The sequence below is a fragment of the Bombus pyrosoma genome, linkage group LG12 (genome assembly GCF_014825855.1).
Source record: "Bombus pyrosoma isolate SC7728 linkage group LG12, ASM1482585v1, whole genome shotgun sequence".
NCBI lineage: Eukaryota > Metazoa > Arthropoda > Insecta > Hymenoptera > Apidae > Bombus > Bombus pyrosoma.
This window is the reverse complement of record NC_057781.1, coordinates 11886952-11905385: the sequence shown is the minus strand read 5'-3', so window position 1 is coordinate 11905385 and position 18434 is coordinate 11886952. Positions and strand designations below refer to the sequence as shown.

Genomic DNA, 18434 nt, shown 5'->3' with positions numbered 1-18434 from the left:
GTGTAAAATACGTCGGTAAAGTCTTCATACAACATTCACAATTTGTTTGTTCCAATATCAGTTATGATAAATAATTAATAATTTATAATTATTAACCAATGATTAACTGATTTTAGCTTATATTATTTGTACTTATACAAATCGTGATAATGTGATCACAATATCGTTGTAACATTGCCGTAATACATATAACCAAAGATCGATCAGTAGATCATATGTGGTCAAATTAAAATTTAAATGTGGAAGGAATGAATAGTTTTTCTTTTATATAAAAACTCAAACTTAATTTTAACTAAGTTACATGCAGTACAAAGATAAGGACATGATATTTCTCTGCGTCAAACAGTTATTTGTTGTATAACATATAAAAATATTTTTTTATTTTTATATTGTTCAAACTCTGTGTATATTCCTGATCCAATCGCCATATTTTAACTCGATATTGAAGAATACCATACAATCATTGTAAAAAAAGGTAAACATATAATATTTGTTGGTAATATGTGCTATTGGAAAAGAAATACAAAGAATTCATGTTGAGAATACAAATGTCTATTCTTTTAGGAGATATTACAATATATCTATGCATATTTGATAAAAAGCATAATTGTATTTCTTAGATTATATTAATCTAGGCTCCTATTTTTTCTATTTCATCTGCATCTTCTGCATCAAGGTAATGTATTTTTCTTCCAAAATGTTCTTCTATATCCTTACATATTTGCATTGCATGAGACGAATCTATTAGATTAATAGCAATTCCAGATTTACCGAAACGTCCAGCACGGCCAATTCTATGCAAATATGTTTCACAATCTGCTTGCTGATTTTGATCCACTGGTAAATCAAAATTGACAACTATTGTTACTTGTTCAACGTCAATACCTGCAACATTTTTTGACTACTGAACCACTTAAAAAAATTTATAATTAATGTTGGAAAGTTGTAAAAATGTTCTTCATATTTATACTTCCATATTTTTAAAAGTACGTAATAAATATATAGAAAGAAATATAAAAAGCTTTAGGCTTTAAAACTAGTACTGGAGTTACACGAATACCTCTGGCTAAAACATTAGTTGTGATAAGAACTTTTTCAAGACCAGCTCTAAAACGATCCAAAACTGAAATTCTCTGTTCAACTGTCAGTTCCCCAGATAAAACAGCTACTGCATGACCGTCTTTTGTCATTTTTTCGGCTAACCAACCCGCTGTTTTTCTAGTCTATAGGTAAATGAAAAATACTATTTATAATTTTAAAACGGAAAAATCACTCATCAATACAACATAAAGATATCTTACATGACAAAAAATAATTGCCTGTCCTATTGTTATTACACCATATATGTTGGTAATAGCTGCATATTTTTCATCCAGATCCTTGCATTTTACATAATATTGTTTAATATTATCTAAACTTTCCTCTTTTTTCAGTAACCTTATTATTAAAGGATTATTAACTATAATTTCTGCAAATTTCATCACTTCTGGCTCATAAGTTGCAGAGAAAAACATCATTTGACATGTGCGTGGAAGCTGCCTGTAAGCAATGCGTTTAAATGTAAAATTTAAATATAAATACAATATGCAGCTTCAAATATTATTTCTTTATGTTTTTATAAACTAAAATAATTACTTATGAATACGAATACACTGGTCTTGATGACCTTGTGTTGCTATCATTACATCTGCTTCATCTAAAACAAAAACTGATATTTTACTTAAATTAAAGAACTTAAATTTAATAGCCCAATCTAAAACTTTTCCTGGCGTTCCAATGATTATGTGTTCTGTAATCTTTGATCCACGACTTACTGAAATAACAAAAGGGAGAGATGTAAATTTTTATTGAAAAAGATAATTTCTGTATGGTTGAAAATTATCTATAATATGTATTACTTTCTTCTCCTCTTACAGCATATTTTATTTTTATTTCATTACAGAATGCAGACATTTTCGCTGCTACTTCTCCTGTTTGTATAGCTAATTCGTAAGTTGGTGATAAGCAAAGCACTTGAGGATAATTTTTGGTGGTGTCGACTCTGCTTAGCATTGCTAATACAAATGCTGCTGTTTTACCTGTCCCAGATTGTGACTGAGCAATCATATTTTGTGGTCTATAAATAATCCATTAAACTTTATAATTATCATTTATTCTTTGTATTAAAAAATGAACAAAACTTGTTTATATTAGAAACAAACTTACGGATCAGCAAGTAAAGTAGGTAATGCAGTTTCTTGAATTTTTGATGGAGCATTAAATCCCATTGCATATACTCCTCTTAATAAAGCAGGTTTACTATAATAAATATTATACTGTATAATCTTTTTAAAACAATATTAACATAAAGAAATTAATAGCAAAAATACCAACAGATGAAGAGCTTCAAAAGATTTAACACTATATAAAGGTGAAGATGGATCCTTTCTTTGAACTTCTATATCTTGTGTTGTTTCTACCAAACCTTTACGTATAATTTTTTGGAATAATGATTTTTCTGCGGCTGAGATTTGCTCATCCGAACCATCATCATTTTTGGAATCTGAATTTGCTGTATTTTCTTTAGGTTCTTTGTCTATATTTAAATTGGACACCTGACACGTCATAAAAGTCACAAGTTATTATTTCGGAAAAAAAGGTAATAAAAATGTTTCGTTAAAGAAAGGGGTCAAAATTGTTATATTATTGATAGATTTAACATGCTTTAATTGTTGAATATATGTAATTTCAGTAATTAAAAATTAAGCAAGGGAGGTACACAAAAAAGAAACTTTTTTGAATAGCAAATGTGTAATAAACAAACAATAGCGAGGTTAAGCCGGTGATAAACATATATGATAAAAATATTACCTTTGCTGATAGTTTTTCTTGTTCGTCTGCGTATTTAGCCCATTCAAGTTCAGTCGAAGCCATATTAACATTGATACATTCACAATGATTAAGAAAATAATTTAAGTTTTAATTAGAATGATAAAATAATACAATTACTCGTCGTGATTTTTAGCTAACGTAGCGTCACAGCGCGGCATAAACAATAACTAAGGCATATATATTTTTTGTGAAGAATGATTTAAAAATGGCAAAAGTTAATAGTGATGTTAATAAATATTGAAAAATTTAAATAGACGATAAATAATAAATGATAAATTTAATGAACAAAATTGGTTTTCATATACATATATATACATATATGTAGTGATTTGTGAATATACTTTTCTTGCTTACAAGGAATGTGATTTTTTCACTTTGTATACATATGGTACCCTCAGACTATCAATACATACATATCTGTATATTGTCAATATTTCAAGGTTCTCGACTAAAGGGATCGATATATCAATATTTATTGATAAATCGCATTTTTGTTGAGAAACTTGAAATATTGACAATATTATTGATTGTTTAAGGGGACCCTAATATCAATTTAATTGTAATTGGTATTAATAATAGTAATAAATTAATAAATTAATAATAATAAATATAATATATATGTATTTCCAAAACATATGTATATGTTTATAATTTTTTCTAAATTTATTGTTTATAAAAATTCAATGTTTCGTTTCAAATTTGAAAAAATTCCGTATTTCGTACATTTTAACAAGTGTTAAAGAAATAAAGTTTTATATTCTATTTATGATAATGTACTTTTTGCCATGTATTGAATAAATATTTTCGACTTAATTTTTTAAAAATATTTATTATAGATAAGTATGTCATATATTTTTTATATTATCACACTGTAAATTAGTATAATGATATTTGTAATAAAACATCTATCTATTAATTTACATAGTATAGATTATATCAAGCATGAAAAATATGATGGGTTCATTGATACTTTACAATCATTTTAACTGTCTGATATATGCATAATTTAAGCATGTTATTGATTAATATTGTAACACATTGTAACTGTATTCTATAACCTAATTTACTTTTAATTTTTATAGCAAATATGCGTAAATATATGCATAAGTGTAATATCACTCTAAGATAACCTTCAACAAACACATTCATTGTAGTGGTTTGAATAGTTTTAATTTAAAATACTATACAACGTAGATATAATTTATGAGTTTTATATAATGATACATGTATATTCTTGCATTTAAAATTACAAATTTTCGAGGTTAGCATATATGTTGTGTAATAAATGATAGCCGTTAAATGCACAATATATTATTAGATACTACCGTGTATATTTTTATATGAAATATACATTTCATATTTGACATATGTACAAATTAAATGGTCAAGTTTATTCACCTCATTTGTAAAGGTATATTATACAGTTTATTTGCAGCCGAAAATGTTATTTTTTTCTAATTCCTGGACGAAATATACTTTAAATAAAATGTATGTAAAATGCGAAATGCGTTTATTCATATATAGGCTGCTTCAGTAAAATAAAATATCGTTGCTTATATAAACGCAAATATGAATGTACTTATATACTTCTTCTCTCTTTTTTTATCGTAATACACTAGATTAAATATGTTCAATATATCTCTTAAGAAACTTTTATAACTGTGGTAGTGGTCTTAGTTCCGCTTGATTGCGGTACAAGGCGAACGGTTATCAGCGAAAGGTCAAGCATTTTGCGCTGGTATTTCTTGTGAAACACCATAGCAGCAGACTGCGTCTTAAACACAATCGTTGCGCTGCGCTCACCCATTTGTATGCTCTATAACACGAATAATATAAACAGATAATTATTAAATTGTTGAATCAAAGAAACCAATATTTATTTTAAAAAAGTTGCGTATTTTCAACTTGTTACAAAAACTTATTAAAAGCATAATAATAAATTGAATAACAGATATATGATTCTAACGTATAAAGTATTGTAATAATTAAAATAAACGTTTTTTGTATATATACATATATACATAATAAACAAGGTATATCAAGTTAGATTTAAGCAAAATGTTATCAAACAATATATTGCTAAATATATAGCTATATTCTTTTATTATATTGTTTATTATATAGTTTTATATGAACTATAGCCATTATTTATAAATATGATCTAAACTTTTAGGTTAATGTAAGATATTCTTCAAAATAAATCTGCCCATTACATGTTAATATAATATTGTATCTATATACATATATATTAAGGAAAGTAATACAATACTGTAGTTATCAAATGCTTGTTTTTATTTTGTTATAAAGAAGAGTATTATCAAATATTAAATGAATACGAAATGATATTGGGATAATGATTTTCAAACAACTACAACAATCTGAATTTGTCAGTTGTAAAACAAATTTATATACCTCAATGAAAAAAATACCCAAAAAGGTAAGAAACAATGTAAGGTTTCGAATAGCATTACAAACTAATAATAACTTCTCCCCAAACAAAGAAAAAGGAAAAAAGATGTAATTATTTGTATTACTATTGACAAAAATTCAATATGTGTGATATTGTCAGAAATCTTAATTAACGTAATCCGTAATTACATAAATTTTAATTGAAATCATTTTCAAAATAATCATAATTAAAATACTAAAAAAAAAACAACGAAAAGAAAAGGAGAAAAAAGGGAAAACCCACAAAAAAACAAACATGCTTGAAGGAGAAAAGATTGGCATTGTATATTATTATAAAAAAAAGAAACGACCACAAAAGAAGCTGGATTTATGATTTCTAAAGGTAAAGTATATGAAAAAAGGATCTATGAATTTGCAACGAAAATCTAAGTCTTAAATGTTTTCATGCAAAGATAGTCACCTCAATTGTTCCGATGCCTTGGCACATACGTCTAATTTGCGCTTCGGACGTGCTTGCTGCTAAATTCTCTACCTTTACAGTATTTGTTTTTATTTCCGGTATTTTTTTCTGTTGTATAGGAGATTTTTGTAGTACAACTCTTTGGTTACTTTGTGTATTAACAACAACCTTTTTTGCATTGGTATTCGTTACTTCTTGTACATTAATCACAGTTTTTTGAAAATTTCCTGGTGATTTTTGTTTAACAATTCTTTGTGAAGTACCAACAACTTTCTGTCCTATATTTGCTAATTTTCTTAAAACATCAGCTTGGTTTTGACCAATTCTTTGAGTTGGACATTGAGCAACATTAACTAACTTATTTTGCATCAACAGTTGACCTTTCTGCAAATTTGATACTGTTTTTTGTATAGTAGTGGCAACCTTTTGTGTATTTAATAATGGTTTCTGAATTACAATTCTTCGCGTTCCAGATTGAGAGTTTAATACTTTTGTATGTTCATTTCCTTGATTAATCGTATGTCCAGAATTACTGTCTTTTGTAGAATCTATAGAATCATTGGGTTGTATAGTTTGTATTGTCCTGACAATTCGTATACATGACGATTTCTCTGCAACCTATAACAAAAATAGTCGTAAAAGATAGCATGCCGTGTAAAAAAGTATAAGAAAGAACAATAATATTTGAGTTACTAATTTTTATACAAAAAATTCATTAGAAAGATCAAAAATTACAATAAATGAAAAAGAGTTGATAAAGCATTTTAATATAGAATACTCTTAATAAAAGTTTGGAGGAAATTAAATAGAACAAAAAGTATTTAAAAATGTATTTTATTAGAACATGAGTAAAAAATATACAGAAAGTCTGATAGACACATATATATATATATAAAGATATATATATATATATATCTTTTTATTTGATAATATGTCATTTGAGATATGTAAGTTATCATTCAAGTAGAAATAAATATTTACAAATGGTATAATTCTCACGAATAAATAAAAACTGCAACAATGTATTTTAGTAAATAAAAAAAATTTTTAATTTCCTAGATATTGCAGGAACTATTTCTATACCTATAATATTTATATACAATATATTTGAATCTTTCTCTTTTTCATTTTAGTATAATACAAAGAAATAAAATTCTATCAGACATGATCACATTTTATACAATTTATTTGCTTTGAGCATTAAGCACGAATTGCTTATAAAAAATATCATAATAAGAAAAACTGTTAATTGTTCTCATTGTTTTACAGGTGTGTATATCGAAGAAAGGAAAAAAAAAAAAGAAAAAAAGGAGAAATATTAATCTTATGTTTTGTGTACTGACAATTAAGAAAGCATGGCATCTTTAGTCATATACCTCTGTAGATTGTGTATTGATAGAACGAGCACGTCCTCCTCTTCCAGTATTGGTATGTCCTTTGTTTATGGATGCATCTTTTACTACTCCCATAAGCGCTGATACAGGTTTTGCATCTTGTGTATTTTCATTTACTAGGAAGTAAAATTATTTCATAACGCACACAATTATATTCATTTCAAATCGTTGCTATTATTATTATATATAATTATGTACACAATATATTATAGTTATTTCTTAAACGAAATATCATGTTATAACTGAAATATTATAGGTTATTAAATAAATGCTTAATTATGATAATAGAAGAAGAAGAATGAAATAATTTTTAACAAATATTTTGCATATTTTGATAAAGAAATGGTACCTCTTTTAAATAATAAAATAAAAAAATAAAATAAAAAAAAATATATTACTAAAAAAATTTAACTTTAACATCTGATTTATATAATGAAATGTTATTATACATACATGTATTTTCGTTTTTAGTTTCATCATTTTGTTTCTCCATTGCAGCCATTTTCCGTCGATTTTCCTTCTCCCGCAAGATCTTTTCTCTAAGCCGTTTCTGTTCCTCCATCTTTTTTCTATATTCCTGCATTTCTGGATCATTTTCTTCATCCTATAAAAATTTATTTTGGAGGAATATGCAATGCGTGGGAAGGAAATAAAATATGAATAGGTGTATATACCTTTTTGTCATTATTCGTATTGTTTAACGTATCCACTGTTCGTACTTCTTGAAGATTTCTGTTGCTAAGCTTTATTCGCTTTGGGCTCAAATCACGTAAAGGTCTGTCTACAGAGTTGGGAACTCTTTTTTGTGGTAATCTAGTTCTTATCGAAGTATTCACTGGCCTGTTACTAGACTTCTGTACATGATTTTGATCATAATTCTCACGATACGCGGTTGACGAGCAAATCTTACCCTTCGAAACATGATCGTTTCTGGTTTTCGACGACAAATCTTTATCGCGATAATTTTGATGGATTCCTCTGTGATCCTGGAGATGAGCATTGTTTTTAAAAACTAGATTATATTCTTCACGCTTAATATGCTTGTTACCAAAATTCGTACGCCACCAACCTGTGGATAATTATTTTTTTGATCCCCCTGATCCGATTTATATTTCGAACTGGATTCATAGCTATCATCTCGCAAGTAACTACTTTCTAAAGGATACTGTTTATTCTGAGTTCCAGTTTGAGTTTTCTGCGGCTTATTCTCTTGCCACACATCAGAGAAGTATGCATAAGGATCCTGTAAAAATTCGTATAATTATAGTATTCTGTAAAATCCTGTTACACCTTAGATTCGTCGATATCACGTGATACATACGTCGCTTTTACTTTGTTGATAATTTTGTTGATAATGCGGCGGTTCTTGTTGGGTTTGATTATACGAACTTTGATTCTGATATGGGATAGCGAGTTGTGAGAATTGGCCGGTAGGAACTTGAGATGATAAATTAGGTGTTTGCTGACTGGAATCCCATGCGAGTCTTGCTGTTTGCGAATCAAACCAGAAGGAATCATAAGTAAGAGCAATTAATATGAAATTATAGGGAACTGATAAAAGTTAGAAAAAAAAAAGTTGATAATCTCACTTGAAAGAACTTACCATCGTTTGTCGACTGAACGGCTCCTCGAAAGTGAGGATTGATTAAAATCTTGTGCCCTGGAGGTAAAGGTACATTGGGTACATTGGAAGTGGATTGTTGCGGTACAGGTAACGTATTAGTATTAAATTGACTGGTAGGTACTTGATCGGAATATCCGGACCTCGAATCGTAAACGGATCGGTTCTCAAATTGAGCTGCTTCTTGAAAAGGTGGTCTATTCTCGAAAGGTGATTGATTTGGTATTTGATTGACGTTAGGATGATTAATAAGTGGCCCTTGGGAAGAAGCTTGACGTGGATATCCTTGCATAGGTAACGGTTGACTGCCCTGTAACAATGGCGCGGTTGACGTTCCAGGTACGACTGAATTCAGATTTCCAAGAATCGTTCCTCCAGGATTTCCTTGCAACAATGGACCTTGATTGTTTTGCATCAGCCGAGCTTGATTATCTTGCATAAGGGAAGCTGAGCCTTGAAACGGGGCCGTACTCGCACCAACTGGCGCCGGTGGAATTTGGACATAAGGTGGTTGATTCGATGGATGGCTGTAAGACGGTCCTTGAAGCGATCCTGACAAACCACCTCGAGGTCCGTAATCTAATCTTGCCCCGATAGTTCTAGGACCCACTTGATTTTGAAATTGATTAGGATTGAATTGTGGTCTATTATCTACAAAATGCGATGGGCCTTGGAGCGAACCGTTTGGAGAATAATGCTGGAAGGGTTGTACTTGAGAATTTTGTTGCTGGTAAACAATCTGTTGGTTTTGCATATTGTTTGGTACTCCGAGGAAAAAGAGTGGCCACGTCTCGAGTAAAGGTGGCCTGCATACTGGTGGTGGTTGATTATCGAAGTTTGCGTTGCGTGCATTACCGAACCTGGCCAATCACATTTTACAAACAATTATACACTCTAATAGGCATTTTAATATTCTAATATTATACATGTGTACACAAAAACACGCGCGCGCCCGTACATATAATACCATAAATAGATAAACACAGAGACCTTAAGAATCGCAACAATTGTACATACCTTGGATTAAAATTTCCCGAATTTTGTGTATTGAATCGTCCACCGCGATTTCCTCTTGTACTTCGACCTCTTCCACGGCCTCTAGATGCTAGCTTGGATGGTTCAGATGTTACCACGTTCTCCAAAGTATCCGGTATATGGTTATTCATTTTCGAAGAAACGATGGTTCTTTCATTTTGAAATCTGTTCCTCCTTTCTTTAGCTTCTTCGCATTCGTCATCTTCCAATCCTTGTCCATTCCCAGAATAGATTTTTGCATTTTTCTGCAGCTTTTCTCGTAGATCTCCCTTTTCGATATTATTCGAAGTATTGATGTTATCAATTGTAGAAAATTCATCGTTTTGTCGGGTTTGTTCGCTTTTATATTCATTAATTTCATCTTGTTCGTAATACTTCGATTGAGCCTCTAGCTGATTTCCGTCGTCGTAAAAATCATTGTCGTTGCTTCTATCAGTTTTGCTCCTACTAAACTCTATGTTTTCATCTTCACCATCTAAGTCGTCAAGTGCGTCGGTTACTCCTAAGTCCAGTACATCATCTGTTTCCTCTTCTCCCTTATAGCTATTCTGCTGCTCAGGGAATTAAATTGCCAAATATTTGTAATGAAAATATAATATTTAGCCGTGGTCGTTACAATCTACTTTTAATTAACTATATGTTTATCAATTTATAAGAAGTTACTCTTTCATGATTAAAACGAAGGTACCGCATTTAAGAATTCTCGCACTATTCTTTCCTCCTATTTCTATCAATTTTCCTTCCTTCTCATCGAATCTCTTAATTATTATCAGCCGCTAATAATAAGATTTATACGGCAAAAAATTTAATCGCAAGTTTCTCGACAAAACTTACTGTTAGGTACTATTATAATTCATGTAAATGAATATTACCGTAACAATCAATTAGAATAATAAAATATTTTCTCAATAAAAGCGATAGCATATTTAGCATATTTCGCAATACGGAATTGTTATAAATATATATTATACAATATGTTACAATTCAAGGCAGCAGCATGATATATTGCAGTTCAACAATATGTTTCGTACTATGTTCGACTGTATATTACTTATATAATATGTACATATATATACATTTATTTTATTATATACATACGTTCATTTTATTTTGGACAAATTGCATTAAGAATCATCGAGTTTTTATTTCAATTTTTTAAATATTTCATACTGCTTTTTAATGAAAAGGAAATAGATACATGACTTTAAATGTTATACAAGTTGATATGATGTCCAAAGACATAAAGTATGTACGATGTATTGTTACAGTCGCTCAAAAGAACGAACGATATTACCTTCTTACAATACCATTATATCACAACAATCAGATTCGATATTTCTTTTCCATAACATTTGAATGTTTTAATGAAAGAATTCATCATATATAGATTTCATCGAATCAAATATCTCTTTTCAATCTTTTATACATCTTACAAAATAATAATTATGTAATTACATTTAATTTTCTAAAAATCTGAACAAGATGTGATTTCCATTTGTAATGAAATAAAATGTAATTGTGTGGACTAAATTTTTAAACACACTTTAAGAAAACCTAAACATGTATATTATGAACATTCATATATCTTTTATACATAGAAACTTTCATCAAAACACACAATTTTTATGACATCTTTGAGTATATTATTTGTAGTAATTGTAATATTTAAATATTTACACTATAAATCACAAAATTTAATAGTGTTTTCAATTGTAATTTGTTGAGAGGCTACGAACAAACTTGTGTAACCGTACTGCTTCAATTACCATTAACATTTATTCTGCTTACAATATCTAATAGTTGTGCTTTTTTAACAAACAGGGAAAAGGAAACATAATAAGTACAAATAACATAATAAATTAGGAAATATCATTACGTACAAATTCTTAATATTCATTATACATATACAGAATTTTATCGGCACTAATAAAACTAATTATGAAATTTTAAATAATAAGGAAAATACAGAAAGCAATCATAGTACAAAAGATAGAAATTGCTATAACAAATAATATTATGATATAATATGAATACGAAGAATAAATATCAATCGTTTATCTTTCATTTTCCCTGCATAAATTTTTACTAAATATGTTATGGATGAGTTTTACATGTTCCATGTTTCATTTTCACATCCTTTGTATATCATTATAATAAAGTTGAGAAATCTCGTAATAAATTTTATAAATCAACAATTAATATGAAGCATTTGCATAAAATACAAAATTTTCGCCTACGCAAAAACGTATTATAATTTTTGTGCATTTGCTTTAAACTTTGAATACAATCTCATACGCATATAATAAGCACATAATATTTTCGCTCACAATTTAAGTAAAATGCTTATTTCATCCTGAAAAATTTCAAAATATTCAAATAGAATATATTTTTGTTTAATCATTTATAAAGTGATTCTATACATGAATTAATGATAAATATCTTGTGCCTCGGACAGTATCATCATACAATGAAGAATATGTAATTTGAAATTATGATTTTAGATTTGTTCATCCTAGTCATAATACACAAAATAAATCAGATATAACTAAATGAAGTCCTTCTTGCTTGCTGAAATATATCGTTTATAAAACACATGAAAACAAAATTATATCAAAATTAATCTATTTGTATTAAATAACTAATCATTTTTGACAAAGTTCAGAAGAATTATTAGAAAATTCATAGAGAGTAACTTTATATGTGCAACTACTATTTCATACTATGATTTTTAAGTTCGCCTTGATTAATAATCGCAATATGTTGATTTGTTATTACATTAACAAATAGGCTACAAAATTCTTAATTTTCTAACTGCAATATATATTTTTTAATATATTTGTTATCAGACGTGAACATTATATTGTATCATATGATGCATTATAATGAACTAATTTTTATTTAACAACAAAATAATGGTCCAGCAATATGCTCACCCTCTCCACTTCATAGTCGTCTGCTAAAAGAGCCTCTTCTTCATCATTGCCTAGGTCATATTCTTCATCTCCAAGATCTTCGTCCAATAGGGTATCATCACTGAACAAGTAAAAGCTTGAATAAATATAGGTACAGCGATCATCACGTTAAAAATCTCTTCTAAATATATTTAATATATTTTTATATTATTAAAATATGTTTTTTCAATTAACATACAGATACAATAAATTCGTGTTAAAATATGATAATAAAATATAATAGGAAATATAATAGTCACTAAACTTGTAGAAATGAATTATATACAACAAAAAGTAATCAAAACAATGTTTATTAAAGTAGCCATTAGTACACAATAAAAACAGATATTATTTTTATGGTTATCATATCTTCTTTGATATCTTGCAAATACAATCGCTGTATTTTACGAAATGAATTTTAATTGCAAAACTAGTAAATGATTAATTCACGAAAAGATAGAATACAATGGATGATAGAAAAAACACGATGTACGTCACTATTAACAATGATTATAACTCTAACCTCAAATTAAACATAGCTATACGGAAGAAATAATAGATTTATAATTGTATATAAAATAATTCTGAGATTAAATCAAATAGTAAAATTATATCAGAACATTAATTTTCTATAATGGAAAAATAAATATCTCTTACTGTTCCGACATTGTACATCCAGTTTCTGATAGTTGAAGGAAAATCTGCAAACTGCGATAGCACCGAGACCCGAGATAACGAGCGTTGCGTAGCTCGCATCGATTGTTACTGTCGAGGTATCAACTTCCTATATCGAAATCTCGAAATAATATCGAATACAATATCATAACAAATATAGCAATAACACATATTATTTCTGCCCTTGCATATTGCATTAATTTCAAACACTACATAAAATAAACAAAATTGAGTGAACTACCACATATAAATTATTAATTTAATTATTAGCATTTTAATGGGCTAATACTATTATGTTTGACACGATTATGTTGGAATTTGTGCATAAGTAAATGCAAATAACTTAAGTACACAATATAATTTTAATATGCCTATATATGTATATGTACTCATACATGTATATACACAATATATGTCCACATATATTATAATGTTCTAAATATAAATGAAAAGAGTTCATGTTTAATTTAAAATTGGGAATGGCATATAATACAGGCTTATTGTTTCACAAATACTTATATAAACATTCTACAAATAATGTTAAATTTTCATATTTACATAAACGTAATTTAAAGTTAGTACAGAACTTTTTCCACAGCAAGCCTACTGTAATTTTAGGAATAGAATCCAGCTGTGATGACACAGCTTGTGGAATTGTTGATACTAATGGACAAATTTTAGGTGAAGCAATTAGTTCTCAACATCTGACACATTTGAAGTAATTAAAAAAATTTTGTTAATAATTTTTCTTATAATTTTTATATAATATATTATAGAATCTTTTAAGATGATTTGGAATATAACTTTGATGTATTTTAGTCTTGGAGGAATAATTCCATCAGTTGCAAGAGTATTGCATAGAAACAATATTACAAAAACTTGTGAGAATGCATTAAGAGCTGCAAATCTAAAGTTAAGAGATATTGATGCAATAGCCACAACTGTAAAACCTGGCCTTCCTATGTCTCTTAGAGTTGGAACACAATTTGGGAAATATTTAGCACAAATTGGGAAAAAACCTCTTATACCAATACATCACATGGAAGCTCATGCTTTAACAGCAAGAATGAACAGAGAGGTCTTTTTATAAAATGCCCATATTTAATATATTATAAAATTTGATTAATAAGGAAGATATAAACTAACATTTAATTACAGATTGATTTCCCATATCTTATTTTATTAGTTTCTGGAGCCCATTGTTTACTAGCAATTGTTGATAATGTAAATAAATTTTATTTACTTGGTACTTCTGTCAATAATGCACCTGGGGAGATGTTTGATAAGGTAATCATTGCATTGTTGATATCATCTCTTTTTTAACTATCATAATTTTGTTTACATATTTTTTAATACATTTTTAATTCACATAACTTAGATAATAAATAGTAAATGGATTAAATTAAATTACTCTATATGTTTACATTTATAGGTTGCACGAAGACTCAAATTAAAAAATATTCCAGAATTTAGTACTTTAAATGGAGGCCTAGCTATAGAAATTGCAGCAAATAAAGCATCAAACATTGAGCAGTTTTTATTTCCACCTGTAATGACAAAATACCGTAATTGTAATTTTAGTTTTTCTACACACTTAACTCTTTGTAACAATTACATTGAATTAGAAGAAAGAAAACATAACATAGTGGGTGATGCAGTGATTCCTGATGCATATAATTTATGTGCAGCACTTCAATTAGCTACGGTGACACATATTTGTCATAGGACTCAACGAGCAATGGAATTTGTGAATAAAATGTCATTATTTCCTAAACATAAACGAACATTGGTATGTTAAAAGTATTAATAACACTGCCTTAATTTGATATATATGTATGTTCAATATACATTGCTTATTTTTAATGAACAGGTTGTATCTGGAGGAGTAGCATGTAATAATTTCCTAGCTAAAGCATTGAATATTGTGAGTACGGAATTAGGTTATAGCTTTATAAGAACTCCACCTAAATTATGCACTGATAATGGGACGATGATAGCATGGAATGGAATAGAAAAATGGATTGCAGATGTAGACATCATCAGAAATCCAAACGAAATTGAAAAAATCGAGATAGAAAAGACGGCTCCGCTTGGAGAAAATTGGATTCAAAAAGTAGAAGCGGCAAACTTAAAGTGTAAATGGGTAAAAATAAAGAAAAAACTTTTCTAAACAATTAAAAAAATAAAATGTCAAATACATTTATTGTTATGTTGCAAAGGCTATTAATTACAAGGTTGTTACTTTTTCTGTTTTACTTTTTACTGTCTTTTGTTGTTTTTTTTTTTAAATATGTTTTTGCTTTGATTATACAGTGTTTCAGTATGGATAGGTTGTACTACCCGTAACGAAACACCGTGTAATTCGTTTAAATAAATATGATAAGTTATACAAATGTCGGCGCATATTGCTGCATTTGTTTTTTTAACTTTATACGTAAACAATCTTCATTTGAAACCATATCTTGAACGGAAATTTTTGCTTCTTCATATTTATCAATAATATGTCTAATCTTTGTTTTAATTTCGCGTATCTCATCTGCATTTTGTAAAATTAGAGATGTTGTTATAATATCATCAAATTGCAATACTCTTTTTGGTTGAATTGATTTATCAAATTCTGAGAGAAATTCTGATAAATTATTTAATTTTAGTTTAATTTCATTATAGATTTCATTTGCTCTATTTGTATCCATTTTATTTACTATAATCATTGTAGGTCTATCTAGCAAATCAGGGTTATAAAGTTCAATTTCCTTATTTAATAAAAGCACAGTTTCTAGGCAAGATCTATGTTCATGTCTTATAGAAAATTTACATCCCTGAATGTCTACAATAAAGAGCAGTAATTTTGTTCTTTCTATGTGTTTTAAGAATTTATGACCCATTCCTTTATTAATATGTGCACCTTCAATTAAACCTGGTAAATCTGCAACTGAAATCTGCCTGTGGTCTTTATAATTTATAATACCTATTTGTGGTTTTATAGTTGTAACTGAAAAAAATCATAATAAGTAAGAAAAAATAGCATACATTTAACTAGTAAAAAAATAATGTGTTTTATACACAGTAAACTTACATGGATAATCTGCAATCTTTGATTTAGCTCTTGAGATTGCATTTAGAAATGTACTCTTCCCTGCATTTGGAAAACCTATCAAACCAACATCGGCAAGTAACTGAAGATCAAGAACTATAGTACGACTTTCACCTTTAAGGCCACAATAGCCTGTCCTTTCACATCCCCCCATTCCACCTGCAGCAACTACCAATTTTGTATCCTTTGAATTCATTGTACCTGTATTTTAATAAATAAATATCATAAACAACCAAGAATAATTATTGTTATTTATTATTACATGTATATTACCAAGTTTAATGCGATTTTGATCATAAACGGTGATACCAATTGGAACCCTTATATTTAAGTCTGTTCCAGGTATTCCAATGAGCCCTTTTTTGCTACTATCGCCTCCTGTTCCTGCTTTCAATTTCATTTTTTCTAGTTTATATTTAACATTTCGCAATGTTAATCTTTCTTTTGAGACAAGATATACGTTTCCTCCTGTTCCGCCTATTCCACCATAAGCAGGTAATCCAGAACCACCGGTGCCTCCAGTTACGTGAATACGCAAACTGTCAATTAAGCCTTGTCGCATATATTTCCTTGGTAACTAAATAATTAATCTATAAATCCTTAATCTACATATTTGTAAACTATGTTTTCTCTACTCTATTACTATACTAATTGAATGAGAAAGGAATATTAAATATGTTAAGATTAGATTACCTTTGCTGCACAATATAAAACTCGTGTTAATACAACCATTCTTTTCTTTTTTTATAAAAAGTATATATATAATGTATTTGTTTATGTATATATAAGATTAAATTCGGTTTGACTTTGCTTTTGGGGGATATAAAACCATTGATCTTTTCTTTGTCATTTAATAGTTTTCAGCATGTAGAATCTAAAGATGTAAATCTTAACTTTAGAAATTCAGCAGTTAAAAAGTTATGCATGTCTAAAATAGAACGTTCATAGCGTATTTTACAGGTTAGTATAACGCCATATTGTTTCTATCTATCATCTGATTGGTCTACACAGATGAGCATTGAACTGACTACTGCATCGTCTATTAGTTTGTACTTCACTGGTAATCCATGAACAGATGGATTTTACCAGGCGACGCCAATCAGCATCTGGCAGCCGTAATAATGTCTGTAGTGGATAAAATTAAGCATTATCAGCGAAATATTGAAAAATGTGATGATAATGAAGATAGAGTACGTATCGTGCACTAATTTCCATATTCTTCAACGTATACGATGATGTAGCTTTATTAGTATCGTTGAGTTATAACCTCATAATGAAATCCAAACACGATTCACATCAATTTTATTTCTATCAATTTTAGCATTTATATATTTGTATGGTATTGTTCTTATAATAAAAATTGTACTAATTTTAAATTGCTTCATATATTATGGTCTTTACAACTATAATGTTTTTCCCCTATTATATTTTATTTATAATTGTTTGACAGAATAATAGGTTTTAATTAATGCAATGGCTGTAATATATTGTTTAAATTATGTTACAGATACTTCATTGTATTTCAAAACTATCTAATCTGCCTGTAACGGTGCAGCATCTTCAAGAAACTGGTGTAGGACGCACAGTAAATGCTTTGAGGAAATATGATGGTGGTATAGGAGATGCTGCTAAGGCACTTGTTGCAAAATGGAAAGCAATGGTTGCTAGCGAAGGAACTAGTGAAGGTGAAGATGAAGATGAAGCATGTGTTCCTGATGCACCTGAGAGCTACAGTGACAGTCGTGAGTCTCCAAAAGCTGAGGAAAGTCCCGAAAGGTATGATAGAAAGAAATATGACTTTTATATAATCTTAATGTATGATATAGATATGTTGTATATACAACGTTATATATTGCAGCATGTAATAGTTAAATGTTGAAATAAAATATAAAAATTCATTTTATAAGATGCAAGATATTTCTTA

The 18434-nt window shown here is 28.6% G+C and overlaps 5 protein-coding genes and 1 long non-coding RNA gene across 14 annotated transcripts in view; 3 read left to right on the top strand and 3 right to left on the bottom strand.

Moving 5' to 3' along the window:
- Positions 1–530: 530 nt before the first annotated feature.
- Positions 531–3263, bottom strand: LOC122573492 (DEAD-box helicase Dbp80). Its single transcript, XM_043739905.1, has 8 exons — positions 2851–3263; positions 2374–2594; positions 2206–2298; positions 1899–2116; positions 1636–1813; positions 1302–1539; positions 1061–1223; positions 531–885 (listed from the first exon to the last, which is right to left on the bottom strand). The coding sequence occupies exons 1-8, from the start codon at positions 2911–2913 to the stop codon at positions 632–634; spliced, it is 1428 nt and encodes a 475-aa protein (XP_043595840.1). The 5' UTR covers positions 2914–3263; the 3' UTR covers positions 531–631.
- Positions 3264–4066: 803 nt separating this feature from the next.
- On the bottom strand, positions 4067–13536 carry LOC122573828. The gene is made up of 11 exons (XM_043740724.1): positions 13399–13536; positions 12724–12823; positions 9773–10341; positions 8738–9615; positions 8456–8622; positions 8204–8377; positions 7809–8120; positions 7588–7738; positions 7117–7250; positions 5741–6358; positions 4067–4687 (listed from the first exon to the last, which is right to left on the bottom strand). Exons 1-11 carry the CDS (start codon positions 13407–13409, stop codon positions 4514–4516), a joined length of 3288 nt encoding a protein of 1095 aa, XP_043596659.1. The 5' UTR covers positions 13410–13536; the 3' UTR covers positions 4067–4513.
- Positions 4695–5683, top strand: LOC122573835. The gene is made up of 2 exons (XR_006318827.1): positions 4695–4904; positions 5045–5683. It is a non-coding gene; the product is annotated as an uncharacterized LOC122573835 (long non-coding RNA).
- Positions 13537–13547: 11 nt separating the features above from the next.
- On the top strand, positions 13548–15599 carry LOC122573830 (probable tRNA N6-adenosine threonylcarbamoyltransferase, mitochondrial). Of its 3 annotated transcripts, none has more exons than XM_043740731.1 (6): positions 13548–14134; positions 14236–14494; positions 14575–14703; positions 14849–14981; positions 15105–15205; positions 15287–15599. In XM_043740731.1, exons 1-6 carry the CDS (start codon positions 13875–13877, stop codon positions 15584–15586), a joined length of 1182 nt encoding a protein of 393 aa, XP_043596666.1. In that variant the 5' UTR covers positions 13548–13874; the 3' UTR covers positions 15587–15599. The 3 variants fall into 3 exon arrangements, with proteins under 3 accessions (XP_043596666.1, XP_043596665.1, XP_043596664.1); XM_043740730.1 differs by having other exon boundaries at positions 14849–14987; XM_043740729.1 differs by having other exon boundaries at positions 13550–14134; positions 14849–15205.
- On the bottom strand, positions 15591–17345 carry LOC122573833 (GTP-binding protein 10 homolog). Of its 4 annotated transcripts, none has more exons than XM_043740733.1 (4): positions 17204–17345; positions 16784–17087; positions 16493–16711; positions 15591–16408 (listed from the first exon to the last, which is right to left on the bottom strand). In XM_043740733.1, the coding sequence occupies exons 1-4, from the start codon at positions 17240–17242 to the stop codon at positions 15801–15803; spliced, it is 1170 nt and encodes a 389-aa protein (XP_043596668.1). In that variant the 5' UTR covers positions 17243–17345; the 3' UTR covers positions 15591–15800. The 4 variants fall into 4 exon arrangements, with proteins under 4 accessions (XP_043596668.1, XP_043596670.1, XP_043596672.1 ...); XM_043740735.1 differs by having other exon boundaries at positions 16784–17100; positions 17204–17344; XM_043740737.1 differs by having other exon boundaries at positions 16784–17049; positions 17204–17344.
- Positions 17346–17552: 207 nt separating this feature from the next.
- The window catches only part of LOC122573829 (transcription elongation factor B polypeptide 3), a 29040-nt gene continuing 28158 nt past the window's right edge, over positions 17553–18434 (top strand). For 3 of the 4 annotated variants that reach the window (XM_043740727.1, XM_043740726.1, XM_043740725.1), the window contains exons 1-2: positions 17553–17700; positions 18018–18286. In XM_043740727.1, the coding sequence (XP_043596662.1) occupies positions 17578–17700; positions 18018–18286 (392 nt within the window). In that variant the 5' untranslated portion in view covers positions 17553–17577. Of the gene's footprint in view, positions 17701–17729; positions 17850–18017; positions 18287–18434 lie in introns of those variants that run through there. The other variant, XM_043740728.1, reaches the window with a different exon arrangement.